Raw genomic sequence first — 24,715 nt, forward strand, 5'->3', positions numbered from 1 at the left:
AAAACAGCTAAAGGAAAGGGGAAATATGATCAGCTAAAAGAAGAAGGAAAAACATTCATATCCCATTTTCATAATATTAGGTACTCATGTTTTTAATCAAATTGTTTCGAAGTAACAGAATGTTGCACATTGCTTTGCAGGTTGTACAGCAACAACAACGCAAAGCAAGACACGAACACTGTAATTCTTAGACTGCTTCCATTAGAAGTGAAAGTACTTCTTTAAGATCAAGTCCATTATGGACTTCCCACATTCTCACACTATGTGTACCCATGCTTTGTCACATGAAAGCAGGGTCTTCCCACTTATGTTATCTGCAGAAGGTATATTCTATCTCTCTTGGTTGGTGCTTGGTACTTAAGAAACACTCATTTCAACTCCTACTTTGATTTTCATTATCATCCTTAAGTCGTGTAATATTTGGATGCTCCTTTTATATGTGTGCAGGTACACACGTACATTAAGAAACTTTTCTTTCTACCTTCTGTATTCAGGTCCTTTCCCAAAGTTTCCTGTCATCCTTGCACTGCCTGCAAAGGCCAAAATCCACCTTCCAGCCCTCCTATCGGATACCTCTGTCTCACAGACTAGGGTCCAGAGATACATTGCCACTGTTGTTCCTTCAGTCTTTTGACTGGGCCTGAAGGCTTACATATGCAAGCTTCACAGATTCCTACAAGAGTGAAAAGGGCAGTCTCGTTATGACCCTTCAGGTCACAGGCTAAGATGACCACAGAATGAAACAGGTAAGTGGCCAACTGTGTGTGTTCAAAAACACCTGTTGCATCTTTATTCTATGATAGATTGATTCACTCTCACTGTCATCCTAGCTGGTGCTGTTTGCTTGAAGGAAAATTGTTTTCAGTGACTTAGAGCACTGATAGTAACAGTTATTTTGTTGCAGAAGTAGTACTGAGAATTTCTTATGCCTGTTACCAGAGAATGACTTCGAGACACGCGTTAGAGGACTTTTTAATCCTGATCACATGTTCAATTCTTCCTCTCTGTTTAAAGACTGACACTTGCCACAGATTTGTGAACATTTTCTGTTTCCCAACCTCATGCACTGGTGCATCTCCCCGCCCATCCTCTGGGCTGCTCTACAACCTCAGGAATTCACATCAGACCTTGGCTTTTGTGTAATGAGTTGGGCAGTGAAGCACCTCTTAACCATAACAGGAACTCTTGCATGGCTAAAGAAGGGAGGCACTGATCGTACCAGGGACTGCTGTTCCCTGGCTAAGGTGAGAAGCGAGACTGGGGATAATTAGTCATCCCCCTGACAGCCTTCCTTTGATCATAGCCTGAGCGGAACGCTCGCATTGTTACTGAAGTTACTGACCCAGGTTGTGTCCAGATCAGAAATTTACTAATGCCTAAAGCAAATCATCTTGCAACCCTATGAACAGGAGGCCTAAGTGAGCCCCCCTGAGCTCTCCTGGACTGCAGCAGGCTGCAACCAGCATCTCTCTCTGGATGGGATGCCTCTCAGAGCTCGTGACTCTCCACGTTTGCAATAATCAGAGGACTGTCGTCAAAAGCTGACAACGGGACCTGAGCTGAAGTACCCCCACTCCTCAAGGCTCAATCCTCACCTGTTGAGGAATGTCAAGACATTTGATATGAATATTTAATTGAATTCTAGGGGAGTTTTTAAGTGGTATCTTTACATGTCTTTGTGACTGTAAGTGCATGTGTGTATAAACTGACATAGCAAGTGTAGTAAATCCTATTTACTCACTTTGTAAATGTTAAGATCCACCCTGAAACCACAGATTGCTGCTAGGTAAAAGCCATATGTGGTGAATTAGTACACTTGTAACCTTGCCTGTGACTAAGACTAGACCCAGCTGCACCTAGGCTCTATCAGATTAGAAAGCAAGCAAGTCCACTCTGAGCCTCATGATGCCACAGGAGGATTTCCTTATTCCCTGTATTTGTTCCATCAGACGTAAACCATTGCCCAAGTCTGAGACTAAGATTGGACTCAGTCGCACCTAAGCTCCATCAGCATCTTAGAAAGCAAGAGGGTCTATTCTGAACCTTGTGACTTCATGGGAGGGTCTCCCTTACCTTTTGTGCCTTCGGTCTCTCTATCAATCATTTTTAACTTGATTTTACTTTGATTTTTCTTTTTATGTGTCTTCCATGTAAAATGTAGTAAGAGTGAACCCTGCCACTGAATTTTGTTTTGGTTTTATAAATTCGTATTAGAACTGCTCTTGCCAATGCTTTTGATGGTCATTCTTTGAGCAACCTTAAATCACTCCTTTCACAACTTTGCACACTGCTTGCCCATCAAGGAGTTTTGCTGAAGACTACCCATCCAGCCTTGCTTCAGTGAAACACATGAATACATGAGATCAGCTGCTGAAGGTGCCTGTGGCATCCTTCTATACATGCCTCAGGTTCAGTAGCTAAAATGTTTACTCAATCAGTCCAGCTCCAAGCAGGGAATTATCAAGCTCTGTTCACTTCAAAGGAAGTTTGAATGCCTGGAGAAGATCTCAGCTCTGGCAGAGACTCTCCTGCCTGATTCTTGCCAGGGCTTTTCTGCGGACCCGCAGAAGGAAAGCTTCTGCTCCGAATGCGGCATAGCAGAATTACCAGACATTAGAATATCTATGGGCTATAAACACTGAAGAATACTCATTAATTTTAAGTCAACTACTGTTTCCATGTGTTTGATGTGCAGGTTGGGGAAAGGAATTTAAAAATATTTCTGGTACATGCCTTGAGGGTGTGGATGTCTTCCCCCTGCCTCCCTACTTTCTGCTTTTCTTTCCCCAAACAACTGAACATGGAATGAAATCTAAAGTGTCTGTAGTTTCTTGTATCTAAAGAAAATAACAGACTAAAACTAGGATGGTCATTAAGTTCTCTTTCTGAGGAAATAAGATATCACAATAAAGATCAGGTGTTTGCCCCGCTTTTCACAATTTTAAGGATCTTCAGTACCAACCAGTGAGACTAGCAAATAATTTATTACAGCTTTGAGCACTTCTATGGCCTCTCTTTCTTCATACAGAAATCATGTATCTTTGCTCTTTCTGCTAAATAAGCAAATATTATTTACAGTTTAAAGAAAATTTCTTAAACATGTGCTGTTATAGTGGTTTTACAGCTGAATGTCCAAGTGCTAAAAAATCAGTTATACTATGTCATGAAGAGTTTGCCTGGATGAGTATACTAACTCCTGCAAAATTTTATTTCAGCTCTTGTTAGGGAGAAAAGGGGCTTTAATTCTTCTGGGCAAAATATAAGCTAAGCAAACAATGAAATAAACAGAAATAAATGGAGTATATTCTTCCTCAGTCAGCAGATAGGCCAGTCTCTGCATCCTGTATTAAGATACTCAGAAGTTTGCCCAGTTTTTGAGTACAGGAATATATACTGCTACTTTTTTTAGGGTTACGTGGTACTAGCAGCCCAACAGTGATATACAAGATACACCAAGGTTGTTTTGAGACAAATGAGGCAAGGCCAAGAAGACAAAAACTTGTTGAAAAGTATTAGTCATCTAAAATTTCCTACCTTGCATATCTGAGATGCATACAGCAAAAGCTTCTTGTGGTCGAGCCTCTCCTTGTGTTTCTGCAGGTAATCTCGTAAACTTCCATATGGTAAATATTCCATAATTAATCTTAGATTCCTACGACCTTTTATAACAACAACAAAAAATACACTTTATTTTTCTGTCATTTTCCAATGACAAGTTTTGAAATACATTTACAAATGTCTATGAATAAAATAGAAAATAGTCTTAATACCAAAAAATAATTTATTATATATACACCACTATGCAATCTTTCATGTATTAGTTAATTGCATTTGTTCAGGAAATGCCAGTTATTTGAACACAACAGTAATGGGGATATGCTTGATATACACAACATCACTAATCAAGATCATTTAATCAATACTTCAGCTACTACTGCTAAAGCAAAGCAGAAGTGCCACATGTGTGTATCTGTGTTTATGTAATTCCTCCACACTGCTGAGACGAAACTCAGAATGGCAACTGACATGGACTGGTCAGCAATTATACCATCTTTAAAAACAGTGTGATTCTTAACCCAAGATTTTTCTTTTTACAGTAAGAGCCTGGGCAGAACCCACGCTTCCATTCATCAACTTCAACAGCATCAACAATTCACTCAAACACATCTGCGCCTAAAAATTTTTCTTCTCTAGTCTTTTACTGCATAGGCTGTATAAGAATTAGTAACATCCATTCCAGGACATGACACTGAGTAAAAAACAATAGTTACAAAATGGTTGCCACTTAACCTTAAATTATTTTCTTAAGGTTCCCACTTAACCTTAAATTATTTTCTGGGACAACTTTCACTCTAAGATAAAGAAACTGGGTAATTAATCAAAATGGTACTTTCTCTAAATCAATCAAATAATGCAATGAGCTGACTGAATAAAAAGTCCATCTTGTACTGAGTAGTAGTACACGACAGTCATTACTTTGATTTGTACTCTCTAAGTCCTGCTAAAGTTATGACAAGCTAGTGACTTCCATAAACACTTGCCTCTCTGAACTTCTCAGTATGCATACTTAGGTGTAGACTTGAAGGTGTATTTAATATAGCACATACCTGCACTGTAGCATACTCCTTTGTATTTAACAATGTTATCATGCTGCAGAGATTTAAGAATTTCAATTTCTCTTTCAAAATCCCTAAGGTGCTCTTCTGTGCTATGTTGCAGCTTTTTCACAGCCACCACCTCCCCTGTATTATCCTGCAGTGGGTCGTAGCGGCACATCTCAACACTGCCGAAATTTCCCTAGATCACAAATGGAAATACTTGAATTAAAAACAAGTCCACATTGTCTCTTTCTTAGTGCTTGCGCGTGCTGCCTCAGTGCTCACTGTATGAGCATTCAGGTGATTGAGATGCCATAAAACCTCCCTGAGAGAAAGGAATACCAATCACAGGTTAAGAATACAGATCTCCTGTTCAGAAACATCTTCGATGAAAGGAAACGAACAGCACAGAAGGAAACAAGGGGCTTGAGGTCCATTTATTTTTCCCCCTTCTTCACAGATATTCATTTGCACTTTCAAATTGTTAGTTGGCATACTCCTGCTGCTGCACCTGCAAAAACTCCTTCATTTAGGTTCCTCTCAGCTCTTAACTCTCCCCCAGTTCTTGGTGGTTCTTCCCCCATTTGTTTCAATGTTCTACCTTCTTCCCTTTCTTCGTTTATGTTAATAAGGGGGTGATTGGTGACAGCCAACATGGCTTCACTAAGAGCAAATTGTGCTTGACAAATTTGGTGGCCTTCTATGATGAGGCCATGGTGTTAGTGGATAAGGGAAGAATGACTGATGTCATCTACCTGGACTTGTGCATTTGATACTGTCCCTCACAACATTTTTTGTCTCTAAATTGGAGAGGCATGGATTTGACAAATGGACTTGGCAGATAAGGAACTGGCTTGATGGTTGCACTTAAAGAGCGCAAGTGGAGACTTGTGACATGGAGACTTGTGAGGTGTCCCTCAGGAGTCAGTGTTGGGACCGATCCTGCTCAACATCTTTGACAGCAACATGGACAGTGGGACTGATGCGCCATCAGCAAGTTTGCCGATGACACCAAGCTGTGTGATGTGGTTGACACACTGGAGGGAAGGGATGCCATCCAGAGGGATCTGGACAGGCTGGAGAGATGGGCCAGTGCAAACCTCAGGAAGTTCAAAAAGGCCAAGTGCAAGGTCCTGCATGTGGGCTGGGGCAATCCCAGGCACAACTATAGGCTGGGCAGAGACTGGATTGAGAGCAGCCCTGAGGAGAAGGACTTGGGGGTGCTGGTTGATGGGAAGCTCAACAGGAGCTTGCAGTGTGCACCTGCAGCCCAGAAAGCCCACTGCATGCTCGGCTGCATCAAAAGGAGCGTGGCCGGCACAAGAAGGATGTGGACCTACTCGAGTGAGGCCAGAGGAGGCGATGAAGATGATCAGGGGGCTGGAGCACCTCTGCTATGAAGACAGGCTGAGAGAGTTGGGCTTGTTCAGCCTGAAGAAGAGAAGGCTCAGGGAGACCTTAGAGCAGCTTCCAGTGCCTAAAGGGGCCTACAAGAAAGCTGGAGAGGGACTTTTTTCAAGGGCCTGTAGTGACAGGAAAAGGGAGAAAGGCTTTAAACTGAAAGAAGAAAGATTTAGATTAGGTATTAGGAAGAAGTTCTTCACTATAAGGATGGTGTGACACTGGAACAGGTTGCCCAGAGAAGCTGTGGCTGCTCCAACCCTGGAAGTGTTCAAGGCCAGGCTGGATGAGGCTTTGAGCAACCTGGTCTAGTGGAAGGTGTCTCTGCCTGTGGCAAGAGGGTTGGAACTAGATGATCATAAGGTCTCTTCCAACCCTAACCATTCTATGATGATTCTGTGGTTTTCTCCATCTTCCTTTGTGCAGTCATCACCTACCACTCTGTTCTTCTCCCCATGCTACACTACCATTTACAGTCAAAACCAAACCATCTGCAAACACAAGTAATTCTTCCATTTCGCTTTCATGCTTGCTTTCACTAGTAGTTGGAGTCAAAGGAATATATAGCTATTATGCCAATAAAAACCATAAACCAGCAAGGAACCACTCCAGGAAAATGGTACTTGGTGAAGTTCTACCACCTGCACCTGGTCATCTCTCTAGGCATCACACAGGCAGGCTGCAATGACTTGCAAAAGTAGTCACCAAATGCAGATTTCTAACACCTAAAACATTCAAGGCCTACATATACCTCAAAGACATTACTGAATTTAGGGACTGTGTATTCAGACTTCCCAGTATACGCATGCATAAAAAGCCCTGAACTCCACCAGTTCTATGCAAGACTGCTCTGGAGCCTTTTAAAATGAATACCAAGTATTTAAAAAAGAAATAGAAATCTGTCACATGCAGCTCTGCATTACTGAAAAAGATCTTAGCCTTTCAGTGTGACTGGATTCATTGTAGACACCACCTATCTTTATTCTAGCTAATGATATTGTGAAAATGAAAAAGATCTAAAAGGAACCACAGAATCAACCAGGTTGGAAGACTTTTCAGACCTTTAATATCATCAAGACCAACCATTACCACAGGACTGCCAAGACCAACACTAAACCATATCACCACATATACATGGTTTTTGAACACTTCCAGGGACGATGACTCCACCACTGTCCTGAGCAGCCTGTTCCAATGCCTGACCATCCTCTCTGTGAAGAATTTTTTCCTAATATTCAAACTAAACCTCTCCTGGTACAGCTTGAGGCCATTACCGCTTGTCCTATCACTTGTTACTTGGGAGAAGAGACTGACCCCCACCTCACTACAACCTCCTTTCAGGAACTGCACATTGTAGTCATATGTGACTGAAATTATTAATTTCTGTAGCAAAAGTTTAAATGAAAATAATATATATGGGGTCATTGTAAAAAGACAGTTCTCTCCTAGGCAATTAGAGAATTTCAAAACATCCTACCTTGCCAAGTTGCTGTAAAAACTTCAGATGTCGCTCTTCAAATTGTGTTGGGTCACGATCTTCAAAAGCACCCGAAAACCCAAGTGCTCCAATTCTCATATTTGGCAACATATCACTTTCTGTTAAAAGCTCATAATCTGAGTGACAGGAGGAAGAAGGGAAGAGAGAAAGGGAACAGGAGCGACAGAGAAATGAATAGGAGAATGAAGAAACATTATAATCTTGGCATGTTCTACCTTTGCTTGGCATACCCCAAGCTCAGTAGAGTATTAATAACAAATTAATTTCTACATAGTAATTTGCAGTCAAAGATGAATTACAAAAAAGCCAAATGACTTGTCTTAACTTATAGGAAGTCTTGCTTTAATTTTCCAATTTTCTTTTTTGCAGGCCTATTGTATTTCAAATTTAGCAACTCTTATGCAACAATTCCACTGCTGCAGAGGGCAGAAATGAACTTGTAATAACATGCATCTTTCACTTGGAAAAAAAAAAGAAACCTATTTATTTTATTAAGAGAAAAAAGACAGTCACAAACATAACATACTTGGTTCAGAGACTAGAATGGTTGGGACAGGCAATAATCAAACCAGAAAACTGCTTTGAATGATAATGCTAACTTCTAATGTGTTCACCTTTAGAAAAAAATAAAACAGTTCATAGTGTCTAAACACAGTGTTTAAAACAGTCACATAGTGTCCTTACAAACTTAGATTTCTGGGGCTGCTCTGGAGAGTGGTTGTGGGTCAACATACCAAAAAGGAAGGCACCACACAAAAATAAACCAGTAGGAATCAGGGTTCTTTTTGTCTAGCATGCTCTCGTTGTACCACAGACTCACCTGGAGTGAACAAACTATTCAAGTCACGTATAATTGCTCTAAATGAAGGCCTGAAATCTGGCTCATAATCCATACAGTTGTTTATAAGGTTTGCTAGTTCTGTCCAGTTGGGGGCAGGAAGCTGGTGCCTATCTTCATAAAACTGCAGTTTCTGGAATTAAACAGATAAAAGCCAAAAGATACAGCTCTCAACCCAGACTTGTAATCTCATCAAATGTACATCTGACCAATTTACGTGAAAAGCCAAGGATGACAACATAGCAAGGCTGGCATAATTTAGAGTAATTAGTTCAGAAATTCCAAGTCAGTTACTGCTAGAACAAAATAGAGAATGATATTGAGAAAGATGGTGGTCTCCTTTACTGGTGATTTCATGAAACCTCAATGGGATGGATCCATCAGAAGATTTTATCCACCTGTGAGCTGGCTGAGCTCCTCCAGTTGTAAAAAACTGTCTGAGTATTATTAAAGTATGTATATTAGTAGAGGAGAGGAGGGCAACTTCTGAAATACCTAGATATCTATAAACTAGGTCTAGGTAGACCTTAGAGCTTATTGAAAGAGCTGATTACAACACTTGAGAAATCAGAACAGGCTTTTTGAGAAGGTAACAGTCCATTTCTAAAAATAATACTACAAATCTTTTTGTAGTGTAGTTAAGGCAATAATCTTTTTGCTTTCAACTAAGGAAGCAAATATGTAAGAAGTAATATTGTTATGGAATGTGTTTCCCCTCCATGCCCTGCCCCTAGTTGAAACAAAGTTAACATTTCTGGTTTAGCTAAAACAATAGAATTTTCTGCAACACACAGAGTCTTAGAGTATTTAAGATGTTCAATTACTAGAACAATGCCAGTTAAAATCCATGTGCATTTTAGGAATACTTTTTGTTTGAAGTCATATGCTGCTGTAACAAAGCAACAGAAACATGAACAAGGTAATACTGGCAACACTGTACTTTGTCCCCACAAAAATAAACACAAACAGCATAAAAACAAACCTCAATCACCACTTATGACGATTAGCTACCAGTAAAAGTGTCCTTTTCCTACTGTGGTAAAACATTTTACGTGCTGACATAGTTACAACAGCAGATGTTTTAAATTAGAAGTGTTCAAAGAACTGTTATGACTGCAGACTCAGTAATACTTACTCTTGAAGAATCCAGTGCACTTAGAGGTTTGTCTCCTCCACTGCAGATTTCCCACAAAGTAGTACCAAAGCTCCATTTGTCTGTGGCCAGGCTTAATTGTTTGGGATTCTCAATGCATTCAGGTGGCACCCATGGTATCCTCTCAAGAAGAACTGTGCAATCAGGCAAAGAAAACATCATGTTAAGATGAATAATAAAACCAGAAAATTCTCTAACACATTTGATTTCGTAAAATGACTTCAGAATACTTAGGTATATCATTCTGCAACGTGCTTCTAATAAGATTACAAGTTTTTGTTTCTGCCTAAAAAAACCCAAACTACAGAATATGTACAAAAATAATATTTATGAATGAGAGTGGAAGACCATTAGTTTTACTGTAAAATAAGCCTAATGTTATAAAACTGCTTTAACATCATTTCCACTATTTTTGATCCAACTTCTGTATTTCACCCAGTATTACTGAGACCTACTAGCTACTGCAAAGGAACTAGACAGCAAAGAGTAAAAAGTACTTTGCTAGAGGTGGCACATTATGGCACAGCAAAGGCTCCATAATGAGGAATTTTATACTATTTACTTTCAGCTCTGAAAGCTTCACTGTCCTGGGTTCAGCTGTAGCAGTCATTTTTCTCCTTCTTAGTAGCTGGTGCAGTGCTGTGTTTTTGACTTTAGTCTGAGAACAATGCTGATAACACACTGATGATTTTGGTTGTTGCTAAGTAATGCTTACTCTCTGATCAAGGACTTTTTCAGTCCCATGTTCTGCCAGTGAGGAGGGGCACAAGAAGCCCAGAGGAAGCAGAGACAGGACACCTCACCCAAACTAGCCAAAAGGGTATTCCACACCACAGCATGTCATGCCCAGTATATAAACCGGGGGGAGTTACCCAGAAGGCCCAGACTGCTGCTCAGGTCAGGCTGGGTATCGGTCGGCGGGTGGTGAGCAATTGTATGGTGCATCACTGGTGTTCATTGTTTTGTTTTCCTTTTCCCCTTTTAGTTTTATATTCTCTCCCTTTCTTATTTCCCTTATCATTATTATTATTGGTGGTAGCAGTAGTGGTTTTGTATTATACCTTCGTTACCGGACTGTTCTTATCTCAATTCGTGGGGTCTACATTCTTTCGATTCTCCTCCCCATCCCTCCGGGAGCAGGGGATGAGAAGAGGGGGAGAAGGGGGGGAGTGAGTGAGCAGTTGTGTGATTCTGAGTTACCATCTGGGTTTAAACCACGACATTCACCAAGCTATAAAATACAACAATTTAATCTTGATCAATAACAGGATACTAAATCCAGCAGTTACCTGCAGATGCAACAGACTTACTCATGGTACCTTACTGCATACTGATAGTAACAATGAAAAAAAAAGAAGTTGAAAATGAGAACAGTAAGGAAAAAATCTCACACAATGGAGAGTTGCGGCTTTACTTCCTGTAGCTATTTGTTGATAAAGAAGATACACTCAAAACTGCTGACTAGGACGGCAGACATTACTTCAAAGTGACATATGGATGAAGGAACTTTCTGTAACAGAAGTACCTGGGACAGTGGTCAGAAAAAAACCCCACCCCAAACTTAGTTTTCAAGTCAAAAGCATTAAACAAGAAAGCTGACAAGAAGACTTACTCTCTCTTGGCAAAACTGTAATACTGATGCCAGGATCACTTAGTTTTATAAATGGAAGATTTCCAGACTTCCTGTTTTCCTCTCTGATAAGCAAGATGTTTTTTGCACAGACATTCCCATGAATAAGGCCTTTATCCTCCTATTAACAGAAAAGCAACTTTTACATACTTAAAAAAATCTTACGGTTGAAGAGGTATTTGAACCAGTACTTTACAGTATGAGGGAAACATCAGGAAAGAAAACGACGACGATAGATTAAGTTGATCAAACCTCAGACATTTCATCAGTTTCTCTCAGAGTTATAGTTTCTAGCCAATTTTCATTCATTTTAATTACCTACCTAAAGTTTTCGGTTTAAAACTATTTTATGTACGGTAACTCAGAAGGATACTGATCCATCAGTATGATTCATTTAAAATGAATCCAAGAACTGAATATTTAAACTCCATTAAAGGGAAGATTCATCTAATCACATACTCTGTCTCGAATAATAGTCTTTATTGTTGAATTAAACAGACAGTAAGGTTGGGACCTAATGCACAAAAAGATGTACCAGCAGTCTTAACAGCACAATGTTTTCCCCACCCAGTGGTTAACTACTAACGCTACCACGAAACAGTTATGTTCAACATCATGAGCTGAGGTGGGAAAAGCAGGAAGGACTGTTCCTGGAAAAAATAAAAAGAATTTTTACTGGAAATGTGTTTTTATTTCATGCTAAAACATTAGAAATGAATGAGAAATTCAATCACACTCTGTGCAAGATAACAAAGGTGTGTCCTTGGCTATATGGTATACAGCCAGCCTGTTTTAAAATACCCTTCAGAGTTTCAAGAAGTAGGGCAATAGCTCAGCCATTCTGTATTTATTAGCCTGAAACACTTGAATTCAGCCATTAACAAAACTGAAGAATAAACTACTTACGAGAAAATGCATGGCTAATGCCAACTGTTTGGCTACTTCCAGTTTCCACAAGATATTGATAACATTTTTGTTTTTTTTCAAGTAAGTGTCCAAGGATCCAAATTTTACATATTCTTGTACAAGAATGTCTGATTTAAAATAGTAAAAAGAGTAACAATTAAAACCAAGAACAAATAAAGGAATTTCAGGACAGATTCACTGCTCTAGTATTATCCATCTTTTTCTTTGATACCTTGTTGGTGAACTAACTATAAATTAGAAGGTATATGACATCAGAGAATTGCCACAAACATTCATTTTATAGACTGCAAACCTTTATTTATAATTATGTGATGCAATTTTCATCAAATCTGTACATGAAGTGTGTAACCCACAAAAAAACCCCAAACAATAAGCCTCTCTTCCTATTTATTAGTAACTTGTTTCTTGCCAAACTAACAATTCTCTCGCCTTCACAAACAGAACTGTCTATAGAGGACAACTGCAATACAAGGAGAAATAAGTAACCATATACATCTTTAGATATATTTTTTAATTATTTACTTATCTACCTGAAATTTTACATGCAGTCCCTGTGCATGGTACAATGAATAAACTAAAAAAACCCACTTGGGGGCATTTTTGCAAAGAAACCGCTATACTAAGTTCTTGGCCAAAACTTTTCAAAAGTGAGATTTTCAGATGGAACAGATTTGATTGTGAGTAATTTACAGAGGTTACTATTCACATGGACTGTATTTACACAGTTTCTCGATTTTCTTTATCACCACATTAATTAGTTCTGACACCAAGACTAATAATGCAATGTGAACATGTACTGGGTATCCAGCTGGTGTGACAGGTTGTTTTGTTTCTTTTCCCCTGCTTTTACCCACAGCCAATGGCAAAGTCTCATGACAGCTGTATAAAATTAATACAAAAAGATAATTAATTTTTACTTACTCTCTTCTCCACATACGCAGACTCCATAGTTTAACACCAAATGTTTGTAAGAAAGCTGGCTCATCATACTTGCTGCCTCAAAGAAGGACTTTGAGGAAGGAGAGAGAGAGATTTAGAGAGAATAAATATCAGTGAAAATTACATGATTTCTAATAAATTCATTAAAGTCATGTGCATTTTTTCAAACATTTAAACTTCCATCTCATTGCAAAGACCCTGTGTAGTATGTTTTATGTTTGTGGTTGGTTTAGGGTTGTCTGTTTTGTTTTTTTTTTTAAATAACTGATAATCCACATTCCAGAGAGGTTAGCAATCTTGTTTTCTGCAGGCAGGTATATCTCAACATTTTAAAAAGAATCTTTTCTTCCATGTCAGTTAACTAAGTAAACTGTAGACAAATTCCTGACGCACTATTCAGCTTCCAATTCACTCTTTCATAATGCAGTGTTCAGTTTCCAATTTATTTCTTCATAGCACACTATTAAGTTGAAAGACAAGAAGTAGTATATCACTCATCCATTACAAACAGACCTTACCTAACCCTGTCAGGAAGGTTTCAGATGCTTTTGTTTCTTTAGCCATTTTTTTAACTCTCCTTAGTGGCATCTCCAACTACATTTGCTTGTGTACTGGTTAGTCACCCAACAAAATAAGATCAAAATTAGAACATTTTCATCCAGGAAATATATTTGCATTTCTGTACTCTTGCTCCTTTTAACAACTGATCTTCACTTACCTTTTGAATATATTACCCAGCTTATTAAAATTAAAATGCATTGTCATTTATTCATTGTTTTCAACTGTCCAAAGTGTATGTCTACACTGCTTGGTTCAACATATAACCCTCTACCATATAAAAAAATACTCATTTGTTGTCAGAACAGTAATGCTCAGCATAGTATGGACAAACATTACACAGCAGTCAACAATCACACCCACCTCAGAGTAGTTTCTATGCACTTTATCCAGAACCTTTAAAAGAACTTCAGTTTGATGGAGCTGGCCATAGTCTCCTACTTCTTTCCTTACACCTTTGAAAATCTTTGTAAACGTGCCCTGTCCAAGACTCTCCTCCTAAAAGAAAGGTAGAATACAGATGGGAAAAGAATCAGAAATCTCTGCCGGTTTTGCAGAAGATCTCTTAATCAAACACCCTAAACAACACATGCGCACATCTTTACAGCTAGCACACCTCTAGATTCAAATTGAGAGGACAAGGAAGGAACTACATCAGAAATGTCTTAAATCTTTGCTTATTTTTTATTGACTCCTCAAGGATCTCAGGAAATAACTTGTTTCAAGAATCAGAGAGGAAGAAGTTCTGTTAAAGATGTATTTAGACATCCCTAGAAGGAAAGAAAACTAATGGAAAATTGGAGGGAGGGAAAAAAAAAATCTTTTTTCTCACAATTTTAACTAAAGGAAGATCACAGTAAAATCTCCTAGCTCAGATAAGGCTCTTTAAATTTATACTGAGTTTTTTAAAACTTAGAGTGTATTAAACCTACCAGTGGAAGAAGCAACTAATGGACTTACGAATATCAAGTCCTCATTCCGGATTTTGTGAAAGACCATCTGGTTGACATTATTGTGTCTCTGTAGTGTAGGTGATGAATGTACATCAGCAACACTATTGCTTCTGAAGACTAGGAGATTCGATTTATCTGGAAGAAGAGGATGGGGAAAAGGAAACCAGGGTAAATTTATAAAACATAAAACTAAACCAATATTATTTCAGAAGGTTTATTAATGAGAAGCTGTTAATGCAACAAAAAAGATATCACACTGAAATCAGTTTATTCAAAAAGCCACACAGTATTTCATTAACCAAATTTAAAGCCTGATTTTTTCTAGTCAGCAAAAGCATTTAGGTTCACACAGCTATTTTAAGTTTCTTGAGTACTCCTACTTTTGACAAACATTCTGAAAACATTCCTGCCTCCTTTCATATTTTAACTTCTGCTGTATTTGTAATAACAATATGGCATGGAAAAAGGGGAGGTAAGTCACCTTCTTCTTTTATATTACAAAGTTTCAGATGTGCCTATCTTTCTGATGCCTCTTTAAAGCTTTTACATATTTTTGCCCTGGGAGCACTTTATTGATTCTTATTGCATTATGCTTGCCAGAGTAATTATTCTTCGAGTGATCTTGAAAAAAGACTCTCCATGAAAAAAAGCAGGTCTGTTAGTAAACTAAAGGTAATAGGCACATATTTGTGGGAATATGCGTGCATTCATGTGCAATCATATTTATTCAATAATTTAAAATTCTAATGCATATACACTTTTGGTTTTGAAGGAAATATGGTTACACTATTATCCTCTGTAATGTGCATATGTGTTTACCTGTCAAATCTTCTCTAAGCTTTTTAATCTATTGGCTAATTTCAATCAAATTTGAGAGAGAAATGTGGTATCAAATAGTCTGTTCTCTCAAGTTTTTCTTTAATAAGAACTTAGAGACAAAGACTATATTAACGTAAATAGTACTACTGCTAATAAGCAAAAAGGGCAGATGTTATCAGAATTCATAAAGAAAGACACTATGAAAATCAAAGCTAGTCGAAAAACTTTAATTTACATTAAAGAAAAATCCACTACTGAAACAGGAGCTCTAGTCCATATGTAGTTTTCAGTGTTAAAAAGAAGCTGAAATCACAGTGTAGCCTTTGTGTAATTCAGCTACAATATCAACAAGAAAATCACTGGCATTGTTGGTTCCACTGCTTATGACCTATCCTCAGTAAGAAATTATATATTAAGTAGGACTTTCCTTCTCAAGACATGAAAACACATTATTGAAGAAGAAATGCTGCTATACACAATCCACTGCAATTAAGAAACCAGTTTTGCTTCTAATAATGAAACTGGCTACCATGATTCTTTCTGGAAGACCATCTTATAACAAAGTAAAATCTGGCAAACACTAGAACTGAAAACAATGATGAAGATGAACAAATAGGTCAGCAAAATTTTAAAAACCCCATGCAAACTTCTATATCTATCTACCTGAGAGTCATTTAGTATTAATTTATTTTTAAATTCCAGAAAATGCTTACAAATGATCTCTTACCTTTTGGTTTTGGAGGACAGCATTTGACAAACTGGAAAATTATGCTGTCTGAACGGACAGTTTCTGTCTGGTAACAGGTCAACAGATCTTTAAGATTACTGAAACTTCTCTTGGTTCCACTAAGATTATATTCTCCATTCTCGTTCTTTGTAATTAAGCAGTGCTTATAATCAGTGGTATTCTCTCGCTGCAGAGATTATTTCCATTAAAAATGAAATTGATCAATATTTAGTATTTGAAAGCTTATTTAAATGTATAGTACTCTGCTAACTAAAGAAAGAATGCTTCAGCAAAATATTACTATAATTTGTTATTTTATTCTCACTACATAATACTGATTCTGAGAAAATATGATTCTACTCCCATCACTGCAATTAGTATGCTGATGTTAAGAAAAACAAATGTTACGAAATGTGCAAAGATGGGGCTGAGAAAACAGATAACAAATGCTAGGAAAAATCCTTCAGAGCTAGCAATGAAAGCTTCTTCACCCTTACATGGGATAATATCAAAACAAAATTCTGTTGGAAGTAACGGCCCAGATATTCATACTCTATGTTCTTTTGGCAAGCATTTGGAGACCTCACATGTATTTCTTGGTTTTTGTCATCTACAGTACACTTCTAAGCAATTTGTTTCTAAGCACATATTTTCAATATGCACTGAATTATTTTTACAATGAGTCTTGAAAAGATACCACTAAACATTTTTAAACAAGAGGAGCTCTGAACAGTGCTTCCAACAAATTCTGAATCTCAAAAGCCTGCTAAGAGTTTGCCCAGAAAGACTGAGACCAAGGAAGACAAAAATAAATGTGGCTACGTCACTCAATGGCAGGCTTAACTCACAAGCTTGACACACAAGACTTTGACTCTTGAAGTCTGTTTAGGGACTGATTTCTTAAGTCTAAAAAAGTCACTGTCAAACACACTTCACTGACTGGACATAAAGATTTTGTGACACTGATCGTAAAATGGCTGTTTACTTCTGCATCCACACATCAAGGTTATTTTGTCATTTTCAGAGATGTACATACCTCCGAAAGTATTTAGTGACCTTGCTAGCTTGCTATAAATCAGAAGAAAAGCTCATGCATTACCTTTATTACTTTAGCTCTATTACTTTAATTTAGGATAAGCCTGTCCTTCGAACAGGATAATGCAATTATGAAACAGTAATATTAAAGTACCGTATTATCGCTAAGTGCAATCTCAGAGGAGAGGTACTTCTGGTTCTTTAGCTGCATGAAAATTGCAGGCATTTCAAGGGTGGCTGCCACTCTAGCTAACACAAGATACCCAGCAGGAGATCTGTGATTACATTACAGCTGCAAAATAATCCAGCTGGCCCAGCACTGGGGACAGGGACAGGACCCAAACCCAGAAGAACCTGTGAAGGAGAGAGACTCTCACATCACCACGGGCTGTATACTCACTCTATCTAAGCCCTATTCAGGAGAAGAGAAAAGAAAGGGTCAGTGGAAATCCTAGGTCAAAAATACAACTAAAAAACCCCAAACTTTAAAAAAAACAACAAACCAAAACCCAACAAACTGCTCTACCACCTAAACAAGTACTACATTTCCAAGAGCCATGTCACCATCCCTAGGACTCTCAAGCTCTCCCCTCCACCTGTCTTACTCTCCTAGGCATATGGTATGTGTCATTAGCAATTCTTTACCATACATGTATTTTGAGGTTTCTCACAAGACCCTGAAACCTGGCCAATCTGACTGAAGTAGCTACAGAATATATACATTCTGAATACAAACGTTCTGAAGAGAAAATTCAGAATCATTCACTTAACATCTTAAGCTCATCATTATAACACAAAAAGATTATACAGGTAGTATGTAAGGCAGAATACAAACCTCTATAGCGAAAGTGAGGAAGTATTTTTTAAAATCTTTAGGACTGCAACGAAGAACGTAGAAGCCAGTCTGATTACCCGCTTTCTTCAGTTTACTGATAGCAAAGTCCATGCTATAGTAAAAAGAAAATGCTTAATATTGCATAATTTCAAAATGAAGGAACATCAGAGATTGGCCAATAAGCACTACTATCACATATCTAATACAACAGCAATTCAAACTTCATTTTTTACAGCTTCCTTTAAGTTAATCTTTATGTCCCTTTACTTTCCAATATTCAGAGACATGTATATAGATGTAGATAGCAGTATATTAAATTTTTTTTATATTGAAAACACTGCAATTATTTGTTTGATGAGAAATCTTACAGTCTAAAAAAGTATATTCCCCATGTCTTATGACTTTCAACATCCATTATGGAAGAAGTGGTAATAAAGCGGCCTAATAAGTAAGTTAAAATTAGCAAAATATTTCCATGGGTAAAAAAGGTGGGTTTAACTTGGAAAGGGCTAACACAAAAGAGAAGCTGAAATAAAACGTAATTTGTTACTACAAGAATAATTCCCCTTAAGCCTTGCTAACTGACTACTTCTATCCATCTCGTAAGGAATAAAATGGCTTGGAAAGATCTAAACTCATTGCGCATCCTTCTAAACAGCCCTAAATAAATACATAGCAGTAGTCACTGGTGCAAGAAATGTGGTTAGAACTGTATAGGTCTATATCCCTCTCCTCTATCTCTTGTGAAGATTACAGCACCTATCCTCTTTCTGTCACTGGGAAATTTACAGAACGATTCTGTATTAGCCGAGTAGACAGTGCTAGTTTCATGTAACATATCTTGCACATATCAGCTTAAAGCTTTCTGTAGCTAAAGCAAATACCCACTTTATTCTACCTAACAAAACATTTCTAAGCTCCCACATGTGTTTCTGCAAACAACAAATAATACTTTATGAACTATTAACTTGCTCAAATATTGAGGAAAATGTTATCTGAATTTGCCTTTTCTGCTTGGTAACTCAGATAATAAAACTGCAAGAGGCTGCAGTGAAAACATGAGATCCTCTGTCTATGACATGGCATGTTGCTGCCAGGGTAGTAACTATAATTCTGCAAAATCAGCATCATGACTTTCCTGACTGTCTCACTTGAAGATAAAATGAATTCTAATGGAAAAAATTAAAACCAGAATTTTTCCATTTATTTTTAATATGTGAAGAAGGTATTGTATTTTCCAAAGTGAAAACTAAGACGAAAAATGTAAAGCATTTTATGTTACATAAAGTTAATAAGTACACATTTAAAGATGTCCATCATAGTCCACAGTCAACTGAAGTTCATCTTTCAAAAATAGTATCACCTTGTTACATTGCTAAAAATTGCTTACAAAATTGGTCCATGGCAGTTGCTTTGGATATTTTCAAGAACTGATGGTGGTGCTACTTCTTTACAGAGATAATGGTGGGCATCTGCAGTTAATCTGTAATATCCATCAATTAATGATACAAAGGAGAGAGCTTCTCTTAATGACTGAAATTCAGCCTCCTGTTAAGTTGCCAGGGGAGAATGAAGGGTAGAGAGAACATGAGGGGGGGGGAGAGACACAGAGAGAGAGAGAGAGAGAGAGAGAGAGAGATTCAATTTTAAATAGGCAACACAAAATTCCTGGATATAGTAATGGTATAAAAGACACATTAAAGATATAAAAGTAGTTTTTAACTACTGTTCATATAGTTGTACCTTCCTGTGCCACCCAAAGCTTGTTAGCAATCTTCAGTGTTCAAAATAAAACCCAAACCAATCTGCCATAACAAAACCCTTCCTCTATATATGAAACAGCAGAGGAATGGTGACAAGAAGGAACATTTGAAAGGGAAAAACTGAGTGGATACAACCCAGCATGGCAGACAGCTACTGCAGTGGCAACATGGTGTTGGTGTTTTTTTTCCTAAAGGAAAGGCTTTGCTTACCAAAGGGGCTGCCTTCAAGTAGCAAATTAAAATCTCTAGAAAAGTACCTACCTGAAAATTTAACTAGTAGTTAAAACTGGATTCCTGAGCTAGATCACAAACAGAAGCTGACCTTTAATTACTATGAAGAGAGGTACAATGGCTAGAAGCAAGGGGAAGAATAATGTGGTCAAAAGAAAACAGGGCGTGGAAAAGGTCTATGCAGAATACATTGAACTGGTAAGGGCAAGGCAAAATTAAATCCATCTGTAACAATGTATTTATTTTATATATTTTAAATATATTTTATATATAAAATACTTTATATATTATTTATAAAATATTTTAAATATTTCATATTTATTACTGCCAATAAGGGAAAACAGAGTCTATTTTTATGCAATTATCTATATTTTCTTAATATATTGACAGTTGTATCAGAGCATTAAAGGCTGTCTCTACTTCAACAGAGAAGTGTTATCCTACCACCTACAGAGCCACACTAGATTTCATCCAGTAGCATAGCCCAACAGAACACGCTTTAGTACATGCTGTACAAGTTTGCCCATGACACTGCGGGGACACTTAGTGGCTGAACATAATTCCTTAGCAAGTTCTTTGCTAGACAGTAAGAAAAAAGCTGGTGCTCTTGACCACATGCCAATAATTTGTTTTATTAAAAGAGGACTTGGAAACAACTATCTTTCCATTTTTTAATAATATAATCAGAAAACCCAGACAAACAACGCCCTAGAAACCCATTCATTTTAATGAATCCATACATTCTAAAATTGGGTAAAATACATTTCTGTAATGAATTCTATTAGCTTTGTAACAGGTTAAACTAAATTCACAAATTTTAATTTACATCAGCTAGTTTTGGTGTGTGAAGTGTCCACACAAAAAGCATTAGCAAAAGAACAGCATTAGCAAAAGAACAACTGCACTTGTTCCTGCTCTGCCTTCCTCTTCACTAGCTTTTTTACACAAGCTCTTAGTCACTTTTACCCTCACAAGCATACGCAGTCAATTACCACTATTGAGAATTTTTAAAGAAAATTTTAATGGCTCAAGCTTAAGGAAGCCTCTTCCACCAATTTGAAAAGCTATTATGCTCTCAGCAGCACAGATATTTCAGCTACTCTTCTGTTTCAATAAAAAGCCTTGCAATTTTTCAAATTCTTAACATGTTAATTCTGTGCCATTAATGCAGGAAATGAATGGGAATCATAATTCTACTATAAATGAAAGCAAACCATATGCCTTTCTTTTAAAAAAAGCATCACCAGAGAGACAATAAAACTAGTTAATTCTTACTGAAATATTTTTTAAATTTTAAAAATACATTTTTACACAGAAGAAGTACGTAAGTTGTACACAGCTTTTTCATGAACACAAGAGAGAAGAAAGCTCTCTAGTCACATAAATGCCAAGATGGGAAGCCCTGAAGACCCACATTTCAGTCACAGAGATAAGGGAAGAAACAGCTTGTATTGGGTTTGCATGGCAAGGTTTTGGTAGCGGGGCTGTGGCTTCTGTCAGAAGTTGCTAGAACCTTCCCTGTGTCCAACAGAGCCAATGCCAGCCAGCTCCAAGACAGACCCACTGCAGCCAAGACTGAGCCCATCGAGGATGGTGATACCATCTCTGTGATAACCATTTAAGAAGCAGGGAAAAACTGCTGTGCAACAGCAGCCAAAGAACAGAGTGAGAACATCTGAGCGCAACAACTCTGTGTACAACTACGTCAGCGAAGGAGGGGAGGAGGTGCTCCAGGCACAGGAGCAGAGATTCCCCTGCAGCCCATGGTGCAGCCCATGGTGAGGCAGGCTGTGCCCCTGCAGCCCATGAAGGTCCATGGTGGAGCAGATATCCAACTGAAGCATGGAGATAATCCCACATTAGAGCAGGGGGATGCCTGATGGAGGCTGTGACCCCATGGAGAGTCCATGCTGGAGCAGGTTTGTGAAAAACTGCAGCCTACGGGAAAGACCCCCACTGTAGAAGTTTGTGAATGTCCGTGTCCCTTGGGAGACATCCCATGCGGGAGCAAGGTGACAATGTGAGGAGGAAGAAGCATCAGAGACAATGTGTGATGAACTGATGTCAACCTGCATTCCCTGTTCCCCTGTGCTGCTCAGGGAGAGGAGGCAGAGAAACTCAGGAGTGAAGTTGAGCCTGGGAAGAAGGGAGGGGTGGAGGAAGATGTCTTGAAGATTTGTTTTTAATTCTTCAACCTACTCTCATTTCCCTGAGTCTGTTTTGCTTGTGACGGTCACAGAGAAGGCAGGGATAATGAATGCTTTCTTTGCTTCAGTCTTTAAATCTAAGGTCAGCCCTCAGGTATCCTTGACCATGAGACCAGGGAGAAGGTCTAGGGAAAGGAATTATCTCCCTTGCTTGAGGAAGATTGGGCTAAAGATTACTTAGACAAACTCGACATCCAGAAGTCCGTGGTCCCTCACAGGATGCTTCCATGAATAGCGAGGGAGCTGGCAGATGTCATTGCTAGGCCACTCTTCATCATCTCTGAAAACTCACTGCTATCAAGAGAGATGCCTGAGGACTTGAAGAAAACAAATGTCACCCCAGTCTTCAAATGGGCAAGAAGGAGGACCCTTTGAACTACAGGCCAGTCAGACCCACCTCCATCCCTAGAAAGACAACACAAAACTGGGAAGAGAGGCTGATACCCCAGAGCGCTGCACTGTCATTCAGAAGGATCTGGACAGGCTGGAGAGGTGAGCAGAGACGAACCTTTGGAAATTCAACACAGGCAAGTGCAGGGTCCTGCAACTGGCGAGGAATAACCCCCTGCACCAGTACAGGCTGAGGCTGGCCTGCTGGGAAGTAGCTGGGGGTCCTGGTGGACAACAAGTTGTCCGTGAGCCTTCAATGTCTCCTTGTGGCCAAGAAAGCCGATGGTATCCTGGGCTGCATTAGGGAGAGCATTGCCAGCAGGTCAGGGGAGGCAATGCTGCCTCTCTGCTCAGCCCTGGCGAGGCCTCACCTGGAGCACTGTGTCCAGTTCTGGGCTCCCCAGTACAAGAGAGACACAGAGCTCCTGGAGCAAGTCCAGCAAAGGGCTACTAGAACGATTAAGGATTTGGAGCACCTCTCACATGAGGAAAGGCTGATAGGCCTGTTCAGCCCAGAGAAGAGAAGGCTCAGGGGGAATCTGCTCAATTTATGTAAGTATCTGAAGGGAGGGTGCCAAAAGGATGGGCCCAGACTCTTCTCCATGGTGCCAGACAATAGGACTGAGGCAACAGACATAAACTAAAGCACAGGAAATTCCACCTAAACATGAGGAAGAACTTCTTTACTGTGAGGGTGTCTGAGCACTGGAATAGGTTGCCCAGAGAGGTTGTGGAGTCTCCTTCCCTGCAGATATTCAAGAGCCATCCAGACACAACCGTGAGCAATGTGCTCTAGGTGACCCACCTCAGCTGGGAGTGGATGATGTATGGTGGTGCCTTCGAACCATTCTGTGATTCTGTGATTCTTTAAAGAATTTTGAATAGTAAAAATGACATTTATTTGGTTTCAGTACTCATTTTCTGTGTATCATCATTCTTTGAGAGCACTTCGAAGCCTTTTCAATGTGTTGGTCATCAGCAGACAGCTTACCACAACAGCATGGAAGCAGCATATTTGATTGATAGGAAAAACCCAGACTTGGGTTTAATACTTCAATAAAGAAAAGAACCAATCTCTGTATCCGAAACTACCCTGAGCTAAAAATATCTATTTCTGTACTATTCCATGCAGAGAGCTTTGAATGCAAAAGACCTCTGGTGTTCTGATAAACCTCTTATGCTGCTGAAATCCATTTAGTTTTACATCATGGTAATAGGTTATACAATACTATAAACACCAGTACCTACAAGAAATTTGGAGAGGACCTTTTTAGAAGGGCATATAGGGATAGCACAAGGGGGAATGGCTTTAAACTGAAATAGGGAAGATTTAGATTAGGTATTAGGAAGAAGTATTCCCTGTGAGGGTGGTGAGACACTGGCACAGGTTGCCCAGAGAAGCTGTGACTGCCCCATCCCTGGCAGTGTTCAAGGCCAGGTTGGACGGGGCTTGGAGCAACTGGGACCAGTGGAAGGTGTCCCTGCTGATGGCAGGAGGGTTAGAACTAGAGGATCTTTAAAAGTCCCTTCCAGCCCAAACCATTCTATGATCCTATGATGATAAATATCACAGCAACCACACAGCCTGCCCAAAGCAACATCTATTTGAAAAAACAGCAAGCAAAGTAAACTGACCAGATTCTTGCTGTCTTGCTTGTGAATAGTGACAATTCTTCTCTCACTGGAGCCTTCTTGGCTTGCTTGTTTAATGCTGACATCAATAATATCAGGAAAATCACAGTATGTTTGTAAATCCTGCAATAAATATTGGTTATATAATGTCAGTCATAACACGAAATGCAACTAAAAACCCCACCTATTTTCAGCAAATTCCTACATCTCTGGACTTGGAAGCTTCCAACAAAGAACGATAAATCCTTAAATACGCCGTTATAGATAAAGAAAGTTTTTTGTTTACAGGACCATCACTAGGAGCATCAATCTAAAAACGCACAAAGATCCAGGAACTGTGAATGGAAATATCCATGTATGGGTGAGTTTGTTTTGTTTGGGTGTTGGGTTTTTTGTTTGGTTGGTTTTGTTTGTTTGTGGTTTGGTTTGTTTGGTTTTTTTAATTGTAGATATTTCTATTTGCTCTGTAGTATTTTGTGAGGATTAACAATTGAAATTGAGAACTCATTATTAGCATCCTGATTAAAGAGGTATAGAAAGCCTATTAACAATCCAAAACATCATGGCTTTGTTCAGAGTGA

General features: G+C 38.8%; 1 protein-coding gene across 12 annotated transcripts in view; it reads right to left on the reverse strand.

Moving 5' to 3' along the window:
• The window catches only part of JAK2 (Janus kinase 2), a 94,258-nt gene that overhangs the window by 11,952 nt on the left and 57,591 nt on the right, over positions 1-24,715 (reverse strand). For all 12 annotated transcript variants that reach the window (XM_030471168.1, XM_030471164.1, XM_030471167.1 and 9 more), the window contains 14 exons: positions 24,138-24,257; positions 19,302-19,459; positions 17,912-18,023; positions 16,042-16,228; positions 14,503-14,630; positions 13,906-14,040; positions 12,967-13,054; positions 12,025-12,152; positions 11,101-11,239; positions 9,471-9,622; positions 8,318-8,468; positions 7,477-7,613; positions 4,608-4,797; positions 3,535-3,659 (listed from right to left, as the gene is read on the reverse strand). In XM_030471168.1, the coding sequence (XP_030327028.1) occupies positions 3,535-3,659; positions 4,608-4,797; positions 7,477-7,613; positions 8,318-8,468; positions 9,471-9,622; positions 11,101-11,239; positions 12,025-12,152; positions 12,967-13,054; positions 13,906-14,040; positions 14,503-14,630; positions 16,042-16,228; positions 17,912-18,023; positions 19,302-19,459; positions 24,138-24,257 (1,950 nt within the window). The remainder of the gene's footprint in view (positions 1-3,534; positions 3,660-4,607; positions 4,798-7,476; positions 7,614-8,317; positions 8,469-9,470; positions 9,623-11,100; positions 11,240-12,024; positions 12,153-12,966; positions 13,055-13,905; positions 14,041-14,502; positions 14,631-16,041; positions 16,229-17,911; positions 18,024-19,301; positions 19,460-24,137; positions 24,258-24,715) is intronic.

The sequence above is a fragment of the Strigops habroptila genome, chromosome Z (genome assembly GCF_004027225.2).
Source record: "Strigops habroptila isolate Jane chromosome Z, bStrHab1.2.pri, whole genome shotgun sequence".
Classification (NCBI taxonomy): domain Eukaryota; kingdom Metazoa; phylum Chordata; class Aves; order Psittaciformes; family Psittacidae; genus Strigops; species Strigops habroptila.